Source organism: Paramormyrops kingsleyae, chromosome 17, assembly GCF_048594095.1.
Source record: "Paramormyrops kingsleyae isolate MSU_618 chromosome 17, PKINGS_0.4, whole genome shotgun sequence".
NCBI classification, from domain to species: domain Eukaryota; kingdom Metazoa; phylum Chordata; class Actinopteri; order Osteoglossiformes; family Mormyridae; genus Paramormyrops; species Paramormyrops kingsleyae.
Window position 1 is genome coordinate 9,643,649 of NC_132813.1, and position 18,217 is coordinate 9,661,865.

General features: G+C 40.9%; 1 protein-coding gene across 1 annotated transcript; it reads right to left on the reverse strand.

The window, feature by feature from the left end:
- Positions 1 to 197: 197 nt before the first annotated feature.
- On the reverse strand, positions 198 to 18,217 carry tmprss13a (transmembrane serine protease 13a). Its single transcript, XM_023833421.2, has 13 exons — positions 17,989 to 18,217; positions 15,050 to 15,221; positions 8,752 to 8,865; positions 8,517 to 8,651; positions 7,961 to 8,087; positions 7,676 to 7,771; positions 4,874 to 4,917; positions 3,995 to 4,157; positions 3,136 to 3,314; positions 2,939 to 3,037; positions 2,225 to 2,367; positions 1,706 to 1,861; positions 198 to 1,146 (listed from the first exon to the last, which is right to left on the reverse strand). Exons 1-13 carry the CDS (start codon positions 18,004 to 18,006, stop codon positions 1,132 to 1,134), a joined length of 1,461 nt encoding a protein of 486 aa, XP_023689189.2. The 5' UTR covers positions 18,007 to 18,217; the 3' UTR covers positions 198 to 1,131.

The following is an 18,217-nucleotide window of genomic DNA, read 5'->3' on the forward strand; positions in this document are numbered from 1 at the left end:
CCAAAAAGAGGCAATATTCAGTTTATTAATGAGAATAGTTCCCGGTTGATCTGTGCAGTAATATTTATAGCATCATACTTGTAAAGTGTTCTCCTGCAGTATTAAAACCAGCCTAACACACTAACATACACTAAATTACCCTACCTGCTCTTTCTTAAGAATCATTGTCACTTTCTGTTAGAGTAGTACACGGAGTAGATGTTTTATAATAAGTTTAATAACGTCCACAGACAATCATTGCAATCAAGGACATAAAAACAGACCTGAGGTTCATTCAGAAACGCAGGCAAATGATTCCCATGATAGAAAAGTGTGAGGTCAGTGTGAGATATTGCTCTGTTGTCACAATTAATCCTTTCTAAGTCCTTGCTCCAGGATTTACACACAACATTCATAAAACTGGAGCCAGTGTATATTGTACAGGGTTAAATAATTAATTAGTGGCTGACTAAGACCTGTTACATATTGAACACTAACATAAACAATGAATAAAAAAAAAATACAACAGTGGCCTTGCAGGACTGCATAGTTGTCCAAGAGCCATATTAAACAGATCTTTTTACCTCAATACCTTGCATCATGATTTATTACTGTGATTTTCTATTTCATCTATATAAAAATTTTCTGACCCACTTTTACGATTTTGTTCATTCTCTGGCAGCAGGTCTGTTTCCCCTTTCCCTTGTAGATTTGAGAGAGCTAACCCAAACAGAACGATTACCGTGGGCCCAATGTAAAGTGCAAACATTTCAAGTCCTCCTATTCTGCCCTACAAAGGCAAGACGCAGTAAGTGCATATTTTATCAAAGTTGAGTTTGACCAAAATCAAGTGTTTTAGGTTCTGTTTTATCGTGACAAAATTTCTTAGTTCAACTGTGCTGTGTTGAACAAAAAAAAAAACAGTGAAAATAACAGTAACAAAAATAGACAGACACCCCTTTTCACAGTGTCAGTGTGAGTGTAGCTGGAGTATAGTTGCAATGTTTTGCCTTTGTAGGGAAGCACTGTTTCATAAGTTGTCCACTCGTCCTCCTGGGTCTTTGTCCATCAGAGAAGAATTCCAGGGATCATTATCAGATGAGGTGCTTGCCTATAATAGCACATGGATCTTTCTGATGATGGAGGAAGACATCATGACATCGATTCCTGCAGGATTGCATCAATTAAAACATATTTAATATCATGTAGAATTTTCTAAAGACATGGAAAATCATCCATCTTTACACAAATATACATGCGTAGATTCTCCTTCCAGATTTCATTTCCAGCTCCATGAAATACTTAAGGCGTTCTCAGCATGGCCTGCCTGTAACATCTGAATGCTCTTACAGCCTTGCACCTCTGCTGCATCATTTTTAACAATATCAAACTTAATAATTTTGGTGGAGTAAAGCAGGTAAGACTGTTGCCTTACTTGTTCAAGGTTATGGGCTGGAATCCCTCTTCTGTCATTTGTGTGTGTGTGTGTGTGTGTGTGTGTGGAGTTTGCATGTTCTACCTGTGTCTCTCAGGTTTCCTCCAATGAAATGCACCTATGCTAATTTCTGTCTCTAAATTGGCCAATGTGAGTGCGTGTATGTGCAACGCCGTAGATGTAGTGTCATCTGATGTCCTGTTTGTCAAGTTCAGACAATGGCTTGTCTTTGCAGGATATGTGCTTCCCAGCTGGAGCAAATATGTCCCAGTGTATGGAGAGAGACCTCACCTGCATTGTGGTGTAGACCCAGGGCAGCAAAGCGGTGACGTTGCTATAGACACCTGGGCTGTTCGGCTTTGCACAGCCTGCTCCCCAGCTGGTCACACCTGCCAGGTACCACAGCTGGTTGCTGCCCTGGCAGACAAGTGGACCACCGCTGTCTCCCTGAACAACAAGGGAGAAAAAGACAAGCATTTCATATGTGTCTGCTTGGATGGTTGCTAAGCAGTCAGTTGTTACACATACCCTTGAAAAAAAGTTTAGAAAATGATGTTGTGTACTTGTAGCCATCCAACAGGATATCACTAACTTTTTGGGGAACCAAAGAAATCCTTGTCGCTTCCTTTGTTTACTGTTTATTTGTATATATTATAATGTGAAATAATGTGTCTTTCAGCACAAATAAATACTTATTGCCTAGATAAAGAGCTTTGGCCTCATATGACCTTTGCACAATACGGTGACTGGATAGACGTGTTTAATTCAGAATTCTGAGGGAGGCAAGGGGATTCGATTGAGTCCACCCACCTGACAGGAGTCTTTACCCCCACTGAGAACACCAGCGCAGATCATATTATTGGTGATTAGGCCACCATAAACACTGCCGCTGTTGCAGACTGAGGTGGAGATGATGCCCACGTTCACCATCATCAGATTGGTGGATACAGTTGCTGCACAATATACATAAATAATAGATAATTGTGAAATTATCACAAGCACTGGCTACAAAACTTCATGTACAAGTTTTATTTTATTCATTATTATATATTTTTTTATTAAGGCTGTAGCATAGGTGCATCACTTATAAAGCTACACGAGAATTTAGATTTGAAACTGTAAAGTGAAAGTTGAATTCCAGCATTTCATTTATTTCTCACTTCTGCTTTTTACATCACAGCTAAACATATTCTTAACATACGTCCTCGTTCTACCGTCTCCACATAAATATGTGTGAGTATGTATATAATCTCTATGGCTGCAGGATGTATGCACACAGACAGGTGTATAAATTGTTTATTTAAAATATTTTATTGTTTGTATGTTGGATGCATGATTGATTGTCAGAGGCAGGGATGAGGAGAGCACACTTTTTATAGTTTTTCTTTTTAAACTTTATTTAATTCTAATGTTTGTGTGCATGCATACTTACATGGAGAGATGACAGTTAGGAATCTTTAATCTATTCTCTTAATTTTTTTTACTAATCCCCTGCACCCAGCCCTCATTTCAAGTTCTTCTGACCTGAACCCTGTGATGTTACCCCGTAGCCAGAGGTATAGCAGGTGGTTCCAGGGGCAAACCACTGGTTGAAGGCAGGGAGACAGACTGGTGCAAAGGTATCTGCATGATACACAAATACACACATCAGAAAAAAACAGCCCCCCCAAGGGAGAGAGTCACGGCCAAGGCAAGTACAGCAACCATTAAGCAGCACTTACTTGAGAAGGTCACTTGCTGAGTTAGTTTGAGCAGGGTGATGTCGTAGTCATTGTTATTACTGTTGTAGTTCTCATTTATGAAAATGCCGCTCACTAGGTATGGGGAAGGCAGCTGGTCCTGAGAGATCATTCCTCCGTAAACTTCCCAGTTGCTGGGGTTCGAGGAATCTGGGGTCTTCCTGGGATAATTTAAATACAAAGATACGGTGGTCTTTGAATATTCTTACATTTTAGGGAATTTCACATGAGCCGTCAAGTTTTATGTTGATAAGTACACAGTGTTCTGAAACAATGGGATTTGGGGTTTAATTTATTTATCGTATATTTTTTAATCTCTGGTCTTTTATATCAAAATTTACTTTTGGAAGCTTCATCTCTGCAGATCATATCTGGTGACAGTCATTCCCCTAGATCAGGGCTGGACCGGCTGCTTGGCACACCAGGCTTTTCCCCAGGGGGCTGATGGGGTTGTGGGCTGGCAGAATTTGCGGTGGGGGACTGATTGTCAAAATGCTATGCCCCTCCCCCATCCCCCCAGGTAGGCAAAATTTTTCATAGCTATGTGTGTGGTGGGCCTATATGGGTAAGAATCCAGGGCCAATTTTTAATACCAGTCCAGCCCTGCCCCAAATGGATGTTATTTTATGGGATATTTTACAAATATCAATGAATAATTCATTTTTTATGATTTTTAAACTTCTTTCATATAAATTACAATAAAAGCAATTGAAAAGAAAATTTAAAAATACAGTGACAATTATACCATGAATTGCAATTAAATACATATAGAAGTAATACAAATAGAATATGCTCATGTGAAGGCTCTGACCCCCAGGTGGAGACGGATCTTTGCACTAACCATTTGAAGCAGTGTGCAGCCGACACTACAAAGTTGGGGGCAATCAAGGAGCCGCCACACATGTGTGAGCCCAGGTAGTGGAGGCTGACTTGCCAGGGCCACTGGCCCAGTTCGGCTTGAGTGCCCCCTACGATCCGGGTGCCGATGTACTGCTGACCGCAGTCTAGGGTCAGAGAGGAAACAAGCAAAACATCAAGCAAGCAAGCAAGCAAAACACCACGCCAATGTTAGAAAAGCCAATTATGGAGGAGCACTTTGGTTTATGTAACCACTTCATTCTAAGTCATTTATTCAAATCATTCCACAGGTATTGACGTTAATTTTGCACAGCTTCTGTTTGCGGAGAAACGCGCAACAAAATTTCATGGGCCCACATAAAGCAAGGATGTGCAATTTTATTTAAGGCTTGTTTAAGGTTCATGTACATTTGCATAATGAGAACCCCCACACATAATGTGGCCCAACAAAGGACCATTTTATCAATGTACAGAGAAGGGCTGTATCGACCAGAGGCAATGTTGCCAACTTAATACAGTTTATATCTAATTCATTATTTTTTCAATAATTAAACAAAAAGTGTTTGAGATATAGCAAGTGCCAGAGATATCCACTAACACCCATGAACGACAGTACTGTGCAAAAGTCTTAGGCAGCCAATGGAAATGTTTATATCTGAGTAGTAAATGTATATGTGCTCAGAACAAAAACATCTTCATTTAAGTATCATTTGCTTAGATTGCCTAAGACTGTTGAACTGTACTGTACATTGGAAAAACTGTAATGTTTATCAAAGTCATCCATGCAGTAACCACTTTCTTTGAAGATTCGGCAGCAGTGCCTTTACAGTCTCAGAAAATAAAAGTCCCAAAAGGTGCTTACTGGTACACATCAGAGAGACAGCCTTTCCGCTGGGACATGAAGAGCTGCAAAACAAAATGGACGATGGATTGAGTATAAAGTAATACCAGAGTAAACCTCTAAGACCTGTCCACTCTTGGGTAAAGGGGTAGGGAATACGCTAATTTGTGGTTTAGAAAGCGGGGCTATATCTCTTACATGACTAATGTAATTGGACATGAATTAAAAAACAGTCACTCAGTCATGTTGTTTCACGACATGTGAAGCCTGATTTGGAGAAGAAGCAGAACATTGAACACAACACTAGGGGGTTTTATTGCTGAGAAGGTCCTCTAATCATCTGATCGGTGACACATGACCTGTGGATCACAAGCCCTGGTCCATCATACACCGTGCGGTACACGTTTCCTTTTTGCTCACTCAGTAATCTGAGTAAGCAGTTGTTAATTGTTACTTTTCAAGACAATTATATGTTATTCAGAATTTAACACATACTGCTAATTTTTACTGTTCAAACAATTAAATAGAATTTTGTTTTAACCCTGCGAAGGTACTACATGGCTATTGTGAAAGGATCAGGTGTGAGTAGATAAAGATGAACCATTTTGGTCGACAATGATCATCCATCCATCCATCTGAAGGAGATCAAAGCAGAAGCAAGTCTGTTTATCAGGAAAGGAATGGGAATCTGAGTTCTGATCCTTCTCTGTATTTCATTGTTCTTCTTGTCTCTTCCTACCCAAAACCCACACAGACCCACCCACATCTTTGTACAGACCCTCCCGTGTGATTTCATCTGTGTGAATAAAAGCAAAAATAAAACGAAGCGACATACGACGCACTGAGCATGAAATTGCAGGAGAGCGATCGTGGAGAAGCTCTGCAGAAAGCTAAAAACGAAAAGGAGACCTCAGAGTGGGGTTCACACCTCAGTCGTAAAGGATGCAGAAAAAGCTGAAAATATTCACTGAAGACAGACCACCCAGAGACATGGATCTTATGATCCAGTCAAGAAAAACGTCTGACAGCAAAGTCACATAAAAGCAATTAACACACCAACACCTCTACACCTCCACCTACTGCACTACAAGAAAACATTCCGGAGAAGAACGCGATGTGGCTCTTTTGAATATAACAAAAGAACCGATTGTAACATAGCTAAAAGTCTATGTTTTGAAATAACTTCTTAGAAATGTGTGTGGCCATCCATCGTTTTCGCCCACTTCTCTGCCAGACTCTTTGGGACTGAAACGGTAACCCAGCCCGATATCTGCTCCAGTTACAGCAGGGAATGCTGAAGTAAAATGGTCTCATAGTCACAGAGTAATGCCATACAATGCCTTTTCCAGGTAAATCTCTAAAATCAGGGGGAGGAACACAAAGAAATGGCAATGGTGTTGACCTCATCTTAAGGGTCTGGGAAGGGCTATGGAATGTAAGGTCTGTGAGTTGACTGGCACTGAGAGATAAGACAGAAGTTTTGAAATTATTTTTAAATGATCGCTAAACACGGGCATGACTCAGTAAGCTATCAGGAGGCAAATAATCATCCAGCATGCTTTGCTTATTCAATTTAATGCACTTGAAACGGACAGATTTAATAAATCATTTTGTTCCATTGTATCTCCAGATTCTGCAGCATCAGTAGAGATTCTGGGAGCCCTTTAAGCAGAGAACAGAGATTTTGCACAGCACACCCAAAGTGACTAAAATGACAAACTTACATGAAACTGCATCACCCCATGCAAAAGAACTGGGTAGAAATATACTGCAAACCCACCTATCAAACTGTACCATAATAAGCAAAGCTTATTATTATTATTATTATTATTATCAAAATATAAATACAAGACAACATAAAATAAACATAATGAATATAATGGATGCTATGTTTCATGTAATAGGGTAACTGGTAAAATGGAAGGAGTTTTATTTTAAATAACATAATGACTCATTCTAGTATGGTACTGGATGTATATGTATATTACAATTGTGTGATAGTAAAGGCGTGTATAGACACTCCCCGGGTTACGGTGGTCTGTGTTACGAAATTTCGTTTTTAACAGGGGTATGATTCATGGGCGTAAATTACGGGGGGGTTGTGGCTCCTTGATTGCCCCAGCTAATACAACCCCCTAATAATCATTTTCCTCCCATAATGGAGGAATAAAAGATTTTGCCCAACTGTAGAATAAGGTAAGTATTCTAAGCATGTTTAAGGTAGGTTAGGCTAGGCTATGATGTTTGTTAGGTGTGCTGTATTAAAATGCATTTTCGCCTTACGATATTTTCACATTGCGGTAGGTTTATTGGAACATAACCCCATCGTAACCTGGCAAACGTCTGTAACTAAATTTTGGTACCTCAGCATTTTTAATTTTTTAACTGGTTCATCGCTTGGGGCCAGTGGAGACAAACAGTATTTAAACAGTATTTAAGCCATAACAAATATCAGAGCACTCCAGGTCAGAAAGAATAATTTACCAAAAATCTGACTCCTCCTCCCTACAAGGTCACAAATATATTCATGTACAGACCTTTAGTAGCTAAGAATATTTTAAATACTAATCGTTTTTATGCTAATCTACAATTAGATGCTTGTTTTACTATGTTTACTACTCTTTCTTGGACACTGCCCAGTCATTCATATATACAATTTATGCATGCATCTCCTACCTTTTCAACAAACCTTAAAGATATAACATTGCTACACTTCGGTAACTCCTGTATTTTAGAGATTTTAGGCATATGGTATTAAGCATGCTTCTTAAACTATAGGTTTACGAAGGTGCTTGAAGGGCAGACTGTTGCATGGGTACATACCTGACAGTGACTTCTCCCTGGATGAATTGTGAAGCCTGGTTGGTTATTGAGACAGTAGGGGACACCTGGTTTGGCACCAATGTGTATTGGTAACTCCTGAAAAGTACAGGTAAGGAAATGCCCGTCAGAACTGACCTGCAGTAGGAACCCCCATCACCACTAGAGGGCAGAAAAATTCAATGTCAGCAAGGGGCCTCAATGTTAGCTATGAGTGTGTAGGAGGAAGTGATCAAAAATAAAACTGCAAAGGCATAGATGATAGAACTAGCAGAGCAGGCTGTTTACTTTTGGAAGCCGAGTTGAGCACACGTCTGGTCAGCATAATTTTGGCCCCAGCCTTGGGAACACATTGGGTGGAAAATTTCATCCTGGCTGGTCCTGACCATGAGGGTACTATTAAGCCCGAAAGTCACTGGCGGGGGAGATAAAAAAAAAAGAAAAAAGTCAGGGGTAGTGAGGTAATTAAAGATAAAGAAACAGATCCATTTCTTTTTTGATTTTTTTTATTGAGGAACTAAAAACAACAGAATGTGTCTTCCACTTTCCCTGTTACAACACTCAGTACAAATTGCTGAGCCGATGTTTTTACTGCCCATGTCCATTTAGCCAGAAGTGGACATTTCAGATCCAGAAAGTAAAATTCCAGACCAGGATTTTGTTTCAACCAACCAGTTGAGCATAATGAGTCACAGTCACAGAGTACTCTACTGGTTGGTTGAAACAAAATCATGGTTTGGATTTTTTACTTCCTGGACCTGAAATGTTTGCCTCTGCATGTAGCTATACCCCAGATTTGAACAGTCACCCCCCCTCCCAATTTGCTTTTTTTGTTCAAGCTCACCACATACTGCTTCGTCACTGCCTAGGGTGCAATCCTGATGTCCGTCACACATGATAGTATTATTGGCACAGGTGTCCTGTGCTTTATTATCGAAAACTGTAGATGTCCCGGATGTCCTTAGGTACCCATAATGCACTGCTCCCAAAAAAAGATACAGGGAGAGAGAGAATGTTAATGGTTACTATGAAGCCAGGCAGCAGAGACAAACAGCTGTTTGTGTAAAGCAGTCCCTTACCTCCCAGCCAGATGGCGATGGCGAGCAGGATAAGGCAGAGGATGACAATCCCTGCTATACCAAAATAGCGGCGCCTGTTCACATATCTCACATTCGTTGTGCTGCAGACGGTGACTAGAAAGCACAAGGGGGCACATGAAAACACACATGAAAAAAAATGGAGATTTTCAAAATGCCACTAAAATGTAATGCCTGGTTGTGTCGCGGGACGGTGTCTCCAAATATTATTAGGCATTATGCTGGCATTGTGCCAGCTGTAGCCAAATGTTATGCAAGGCTGAGGTTTCAGACTCTCAGTTTCAATCCCTACAGCAAAATAAAAACCATTGAAAAGGGGGTATTTCAGCAATTTTTTTTATAATTTTATGTTCCTACTTTCTGCAGTAGAAGGTATCTGTTTCATTTCTCTTCAGTGAAAAAAACAATCTCAATGCTTGCTGGTACAAGGCCTGCGTCCAGTAAGCAGTCCTGCAGCCATACCCACGCAGGCCCGACATGCCTTCTCAGATTGAGGCTCTTTCAGTTTGCGTGTTACCAAACTGTTGACATGCTCTGTTTGTCTGTCATGGGTTTCTGAGCGGCATTCAGGATTTGTTTCTGCGCTTTGCCTGTGTGAATCATTAAAACGGCTCACTTGGCACTTGTACAATAGACCACATATTACAGAATACCTCACCATCATGCCAGATCAAGCAGAGATGCAAGCAATATTGAATCGCGATGACAAAACTTTAAGCAGTCTTGTTTGTCTAATACAGACATCCACTTCTGCTCTTTCCATTGTTCAAACTCTTCTTCTATCACTTGTATTATTTTATTGTATTGCTGTGTTATCTTGTTGCATTGTATTGTCTAGATAAACGTTTATTATATATGATCCAGTGCTCAGAACAATTTTGGTCAGACTGTGTTCACTTTGTGACCTCTTTGCTTACAGGTAGAGCCCTGGTCTAAACTCATCTAGTCTTCCACTATCCAGCTGAGACATTACTAATCGATTATGAGAACTTCATCATCGCTGCCGACTATGCCCTCAAATACTGCATGCTAGCAGCTTGAGGGTGGCCTCAATGACCTTACTTTACTTACCATATACAGACACTCCTCTACTTATGAACCAGTTACATTCCGAATGGCCGTTCGTAACTTGAAATGTTCGTAAGTCATTATTCAACATCATTTTAAGGGTATACGCAAGTACAAAGAACTAGGATGCTGGGAGTACGTACGCTACGCTGCTGCGCGGCGGGAGTTAAGTCGTACTAGGCGGAACTGGCACGCAGAAAAAAAAAATTTATGTTGAGAACAGGAAATGGGAGCCCAAGGAACACAATTTGGACTTACAGTCCTCTTCGTTCGTATGTCTGAAAGTTCATAAGTTGAAAGTTCGTAAGTAGAGAAGCGTCTGTATAGACAACAGTTACTTGCAAGCTCTTTGGTCCGAGCCTGCTGGTCGGGGAGATACCACTATCTTGTATAGTATATCCTGATTGTCAATTGATAACCTGCTCTGAGAGAGAAGGAGGAGTGGGCCGACCCTTCAAAGAGACTTCACCTGTCACGCCGTTCTCTTCTCCATTTTCCTTACCCCTCACTACATTGGACACAAACTGCACAGCATTGGGTCAAACGTTACTGCTGCGTACAAAAACCATCTGTCTCTGCAAGGTCAAGAAATGTAACATCTGTGGGTAAGTCCTCTGCTCCATCCCATGAGAGACAGAGCACCCAATGAGGCCCAGATAGGAATTTCAGTTATAGTTAATGGGGCCCAAAACCTTATTCACCATTTCTGTCAGGGTCTCATATGGATTTGTTAGGTCCTTTGGCACTGATGAAAAGCTGCTGCACCAAATAAGAGTGTCGTTCGAACATCAACAGACCGCTTGGCTTACAGAGTACACTAACGGCCAAAACTGCGGAAACACTTCAAATTTTTAGAGATTGCAGAATTTTATTCCAGTTACTGCAGTTACTTATTTAATTATCCATGTATGATATTTGTGAACATTTTTAGTTTATAAACATTCGTGTAGAAATTTTTAAAGCATAATGCCAAAAATGCTAGGTGTTTCCACAATTTTGCCCACTAGCGTAGGGCATTGCATTTCAATGACAAACAATTACTTGTCATGGATACTTCTAAAGATCCCTTGGTGTTAGGCTCCCTCTGAGTACAGAGACATGGCCTGATTATCATGGACAAATGGAGAACTGGACTAAATTGTGTTTTTACACATTTATGCCTCTCCTTTGTTGGTCCACTTCTGTCAAGAATTCTCAGGAAATTACCACTGAACCCCAGGACTTTCCAAGTATAACCAGCAAGACTTTAGCGGCCAATGTACCTCCTGATCACCTCGTTGGTTCTGTGCCATCACCCAACTTCCAGGAACCAGTTAATGCCCTGAATCAGACGCCATGTACCAATGAACTGAGGAGGCTCTTAGTCACAAATTCATGCATCCATTTGGAACCTACTTTTTTCTTTGCAAAGAAAAAATGAATCATCTCTGATCCCACGCAGACTTTGATCTTTCAACATTTTTATTTGTTGTTTTGCTTTTCCAAGACGCATCTCCTGACTCCCATGACACGAACACCTGCAGAACTTCTTCAGACTTTAGTCACTTGTTTATGGTATAACTGATGTGTTATTTTGAATTGACATTGTGGGTGTGGCCTGTGATCTGGCAGTTACAAAGACCTGCTTGGAGAACAGGTCCGTTTCCTGTTACGTTGGCATGTGCAGCCAGGGCGGGGGGTTGGGTGGCCAGTCCACCTTGTACCCCCCAGAGGTTAGGTTATTTTATTCCCTCCTCCTGAGTTTTTATTTCATCTCCTCCATCGTCTCCTGGATTCTTTCTGTCTTCCCCTTTTCCCTATTGCATGCACCGGTTTGTTTAATGATGTCATAATGGATTGCCACACAGTCTTGCCTCTTGTCCTGCCTTGGGGTGAAACTGTTGTGAAAAGCACTACATAAAAATGAATTTAATTTGAATTGACGCATATGGGCCTGAATGTACTTTGCAGGTATTGAGGGCTTCCTGGAATTGATGAGGGGTTCTCATTAGTGTCATTGGATCTGCCCTACTGCATCAGTAAACAGAGGCTAAATCAAGATATTGTACCTCAGCGATTGCTGTTATGTGCCCGTATTTTCTTCCTTTCACTTTTATTCCACAGTGCCTTTGATTAGCACTGCTAATCAACATTTATGCTTTTTTCTTTTACTCTTATTTCAATTGTCTTTTACTTGTAGTTCTTAATTCTCCATCTGATGAATGCTAATACTTCATTTTCTTTTATGTAAAGCACTTTGAATGGCCTCTGTGTTTGGCCATGTGTTTTTCTTTAGTGCCACCCCCGTTTCGGCCTGGAGCATTATGGGCATTTGGGCACATGCTTGGGAGGGGGCACCAGGTCCTCCCAAAGGCCCCCTCGGTCCCATTTATAAGGTTAATGCAATATTAAGTCAAAATTATTTAATATAATTGTATATTGTTTTTTTAATACGGCCCCACTGAAAAGCCCACGTAACCTTGTGTCTATGTTAGATACATTACTGAATTTCAGCTCTGTGTTTTGACCTTGTACAGTTGCATATACGTCACTGTATAAAGTCCTTTAAGCATTAAACGGAAAAACTGATTCCAGTTGTATTCTGTGTTACTCAGCTCTGGGTCCCTCCGACCTGCACCTCTTGTGTATGTCACCTGACCAACAACAGGGCATAAAACAAGCACCAGTCAAGTGAACTGGAGCAGATAGCTATGCTGGGTGGAGTATGCATAGAATTCTCTTGCGCACTCTTTGCTCTCACCTTTCCAGTACATGTCAGCCTATCGAGCTCCCTTTGTTACGCATTAAACTCCAATGAACTCCAGCTCCTGCGTGATCCGGACCACGTTTTTCTCCTGTCACCAGCCTCTACTACAGTCCAGTTTCCTCTAGATCCATGCCACAGTTTCCACAGCTGTTTCCTATAATTAGTCCCAATAATTATAATATGTCTCAATTATCACTACTGACCTGTGACTGGACAAGCAATTCTTTTCCTCTCTGTGTAACCCTTGCAAGCTCTCTGGTCAGTGTACAGTTGTCTTAGTGTTAGTGTAGATGGTTGTTTGTGATATATTGTTTTGCTTTGAATGGTTTGGCTTTTTCATCCACTGAGTATGGATTTGCAGGCTGCCTTTTGGCCTGTTTTTGCCCTGACCGCAAATTATCACTTATCACTATTAAAACTTGTTCTTCCTGACTTCCTGTGGTCTGCTATTGAGTCCCACCTCTGCTGTGCCTGGTCCTAGCACCTTTGGTCCCCTGATTAATGAAACGGAGCAGCGAATGCTTTCAACAGGCTCTGGAGGCAGCTCATGTTTAACTGCAGAGCTCTATCTTTCAAGCTTACAATAACCCCTTAAAAATCAAAATTGCATCAGTCCTCTTGGTCATTGGTTCTTGTTACCTTCCTGGTACCTGATATTAAGCACCTTCCACATGTCCTTGCTAATACTGAAGAATCTGCCAATTGATCCCATTAAATTTCCTTCCCAGTTGGAGTTCGGTGGCAAAAAGGTTTCCGGGAACCCTTTTAGCCTCTCTCTCACTAAGGGGGGACACCTGCTATTTGATGGAATGGGGATATGGCCTGAATGAGTAGTTCCCGGTTCCAGTGAATGACATGCTTGGTCTTTCCTTGTTTGAAGACTTCCATCACACCCACCCAGCCTGCCCTGCTTCATGCCCCATGGCGGCCTGCCTGGGCACTGCATGGCACTGCATTAGGGTAGGGCTAAGCAACTCTGACCCTGGTGTGCCAGTATCCAGAAGGTTTCTATCCTACCTGATGAGTTACTATCTGCCTGTGATCAGCTGTGGTTCATCAGAGACCAGGCAGGATGGAAAACCTGCTGGATCCCGGCACTCTAGCATCAGGGTCGCCTACCCCTGTTTTAGGGAAGTAGGATGGCACTGTAACACCTGACTCTAGTCTCCGTATTCACACCCAAACTCACATGACATATGTATAAATACTTCTTTCTCATTCCTTGATCTAAGAGAGATATAATGACCTCTGACGTATGTAACATATTGAATATTTCTGAACCATTGACTTGTTGCGTTGCTATTTTCCTGCCCTTGATTTCAAAACTTTCGTCAGTGTTTTGACCCTGATTTTCAGATAACATTTCAGTCCATTTCATGCCTCATGTGAATCATTACAACTTCCTGCTTTACACTCTGGTCTTGGAAATCATTACACCTGCTGGGTTGGTCACTTAAATGTTAATGCCATAGTCACCTAGAATTCCCAGCATTTTTCATTCATGGCATTTCTTCGTTACATTTTTTTGTTTAATTTCTTTGTCATTGAACAAGGGATGATGAGAGTGTAGCATATGTATGCAAACCCTTATATACAGTATATACACACACATACACAGCCATGGAAAAAATGAAGACACCACTCTATACTTTTTAACAATCTGCATTTTTAAAATAAGGTGAAGCAGGGGACACTGGGAATGACCAGAAACCAGCCACGTAGAGAGCGGAAGCGACTTTCTAATGCCAGAAATGACCGTCAACTTATCCGACAGTGTCTCATGAATCGGACAATGGCATCAAGTGACCTTCAAATGGAATGGGAAACATTAAATGCAGGTCTGAAGTGCACTGCTAGGACAGTTTATAACAGGCTATCAGAAGCAGGACTGGAGTCCCGTAAAGCAGGGAAGAAGCCCTTCATTAATGAGAAATGGAGAAGAACCAGGTTATAGTTCACAAAATATATAACACACACACACACACACACACACATATATATATATATATATATATATATGTATATATATATATGTATATATATATATATGTATATATATATATAGACAGTCTAAGAAAACTATGCTTAAAACATCTTCCTGTTGATCTACTTTATGTCTGTCAAAGCGTGTCAGTTTGGTCGTTTATAAACCTCTCCTAAAATCACCACAGTATTTCCAGCAACCATCCATTTTAACCCATGCATTTGTTGACTCGACCACTGGCACATCTCATATAGGAAATTTCATTTGTATACATACAAAATTGCCTCGTGATTATTTATATGTAATTTTTGGTAAAATTTCCTTTACATGAGGAAAGCGAAAGAAGGAAGGAAGAGATGGAGGGGTAGTAGGCTGAGAGTAGACAATGGGGGAGGGACAGCATAGATGCAGCTGTGGAAGGGGGGGGGGCACAGAAAACCAATCGGGGGAGCAGGTTACAGGACACTGTGATGGTGGCTTACCCTGGGTTTGCGGGGGGGGGCTGGATACTACTACTGGAATTGCCGGCTGGGGCTGAATGTAGTAGGGCTGGTAGGGGGGCATGTGCCACCCCCCTCCATGAGCTATCTCTTCATTGGCTTGAAATTGGGGCCCGGGGTGCATCACATTTTCATACGGCGGTGGGGCACTTTCCTGTCAGAGAAAGGCAGGTGTGCACATGAACATGCGACGTTTCAGCGCAAAAAAAAGATTAGCATGTCAAATAAAGAGATGAATAAGCTTGGGAGGTCAGCTGGGAGATTCATGAAGCGTCTGACCACGGAACGCTGCCACATCCACTGAGGGCGGACAGTGTTTTGGGGAGCTCTGGAAGGAATCCACCTTGCTTTTGGCATACAAGCCCACTCTTTCATTTTCAACAATGTTAGCATGCCCAGGGGGGGTTGGGCACCCAGTTGACCTTAGACCCCCTACTGAGAAGTTTTTGGTTCCTCTTCTCCGTTGTTGTCTGGCCTTTTTTCCCTTTCATTTCTTTGTCTTCCCCTTTACCTGTTTTTGAATTATTCTGTATACATGATGCATGAATCTATCACAACACACCCATGTGAAGAGCCTTGGGGCAATTGTGAAAGGCGTTAAATGAAAATAAACTGAATTGAACCAAATTGAGTAATGCTGCATGTAGGTACAGCGATTAAACAGCATGACAAGCAGAAAAGTGAGAACAGAAATGTTTCAATATATCAAGCGTTCTGTATCATGGTGAAGAGTTAGACTACATCAACAACGAATTATCAAATCAGTATGGCAAAATCCCAGAGCAGAAAGATACGTTGGGACACATACTGCATCATGACTTATTGCATTATTACGTTTGGGAGGGGGGGGTGTCCCAAAAATGTCCATACGGCTTGTTGCTGTATACCATGGCTTTTTCTAGACGGGATGTGAAACAGTCACTTTCTATTTACACATTCTCACTCATTGTAAGCTGAAATATGATTAATTTACCTCTGAAGGCTAACGCAAGTACTACTGTATATAGAACAGTGTTTCTGACACCCTTGGGTCGCGACGCAGATTTGCATCGTGGCAAGTCCTGAAAGGGTCTTGGAAAATTGTTGGAAAATTACACGGACCCATTTTTTTCCTACTTAAAAATGTTAGAATGGCTTAATATCAGAAACAACTACATGCTTGTCAAATTGTAGTAGGCATGATGTTGCATTTCAGAGAGCTGGCTAGTTTTACTACTTTACTATATAGGGATATGACTGCGCTGCCATGTTAGAAATTGGATCGCGGTGCTAAATAAGCTGAGAAACACTGGTATGGAACGAGAATGGCCAACTAAAGACATGGTTACTCAGTGAAGAAATATTCATGCTGATTTATTTATTGCAACTTCCTCTTTTTGATTTTGATTTTGATTTTGCGGGAAAACCAGATGGAGCAAGCGCTATGGGTTCTGGTAACATCTACATACGTCACACATGTCACAGCCTATGACGTAATGGCCTGTTCTACAAATGGTAGATAGTCGCCGAAAGAGAATGGCATGAATGTCACCCAGCTTGTTCGGTGAGTGACTGGAAGGACAGTGTCACAGTTCCCTTTATTCCATACCCAAAATCTGAAAGGCCAAAAGGAAATTCAAACACTGGAGTCTTATTTGTTAGTAAGTATATTTCTTCCTTGTCTTACCTTTTAGACTTATGTCTTGGGTTCACAGTCTGGGGCATCTGTACATCCGTGCAACCAACACAAGCGTTTGGAAGATGGATGTACGAATGAGTGGACACACACACAGATGTTTGTAAGTCTTTGTGGGGACCGTCCATTCATTTCTATGAACAAAACCCTTATACCAATAATGACAACAGTAACCGCTACACACCCCTAACCTTAACCATAAATAACTAAACAAAAAGTTTTTTATTGCAGTCATAGATTTTTTCAAAATTGAGGTTCTCCTTGTAAGAAACAAAAAATGGTGCCCACAACATCAAAATACCAGGGTGTCACATTGTGGGGACCCTAACATATACATGAGACACACACACACACACACACACACACACACACCCACACACACACACACACACATTGAAACACTAATAAGCACTATAATTTTACTTATACTTATTTGTCTTATTATTCTTGCTAAAAAAAAGTTCCATCTTAATTGTACAATATCTTAGCAACATCACATTAACCAAAATGACTGAGTTATAGAGCAATGCGAACAGTGCTATTCATAAAAGTCAAAATTGACAGTCACATGATATATTGTATAATTGACACAAGCATTGCATTCATTCTTTTTGCTTCAGAACAAACCAGATCATAAATACTGGAATGACTCAGTTATGCAATTTTTCCGAATTATCTGTGATAAAGTCTACAAAGAAAGTCTGCTGAGATTTTGAAGCTTCAGATTCAGTCACAATCTTTCCTCATTAAATTCAAGTACTTCAATGAATTTGCTCATTCCATTTTTCTCACTTTCTTAAAAATGTTACAATGAAACCCCAACACTTCATGCAACAGACCAATGCTTTCTGGGCCACACTATATACCAGTGATCAAAACGCTTTGCTAGTAATCAGCAGTCCTCCATACTAACCCTAACACTTTGAGTGCACTTTAACTTAACAGAACTACCAGTGCATTAGTTTTGTGGTTGGGTTCAATCACTCAGATAGTGATTTTTTTTTTTATTTGCAAGCTTGTGAATCTTATACCAGTAAATCTTCTGCACATGCTGGAATAATGTGATATTATTATTTTAACACTTTGATTTAAACTTTTTTTCTTCTATCTGTCTGTTTGGAAACTTCATTTTTATACTTTACTTTGTAAGACCAAAGGCAAATGTCCAGCCTTGGTTGGACAAGATTTATTCTATTCTATTCTATTCTATTCTATTCTAGCCTAAAGCACACAGCAATGTACCTACCGGATAATATACTGCCATTGGACTCAGGTTCTGTGAAGCAGCTTCTAGCAATCCAGAATCCCACGTGAGAGATCACGACACACCTTGAACCGAAGACTCTTCACCTTGTCTTCTCTATCTTGTTGCTATGGCCTTTACCTGGGCCACAGAGTGGAGGTTAGGGCAGCCCATCACGCTTTCTCTGTTTTGCCTTACAACCTTGTCGCCATGTGGCCCTGCCCCCATGATA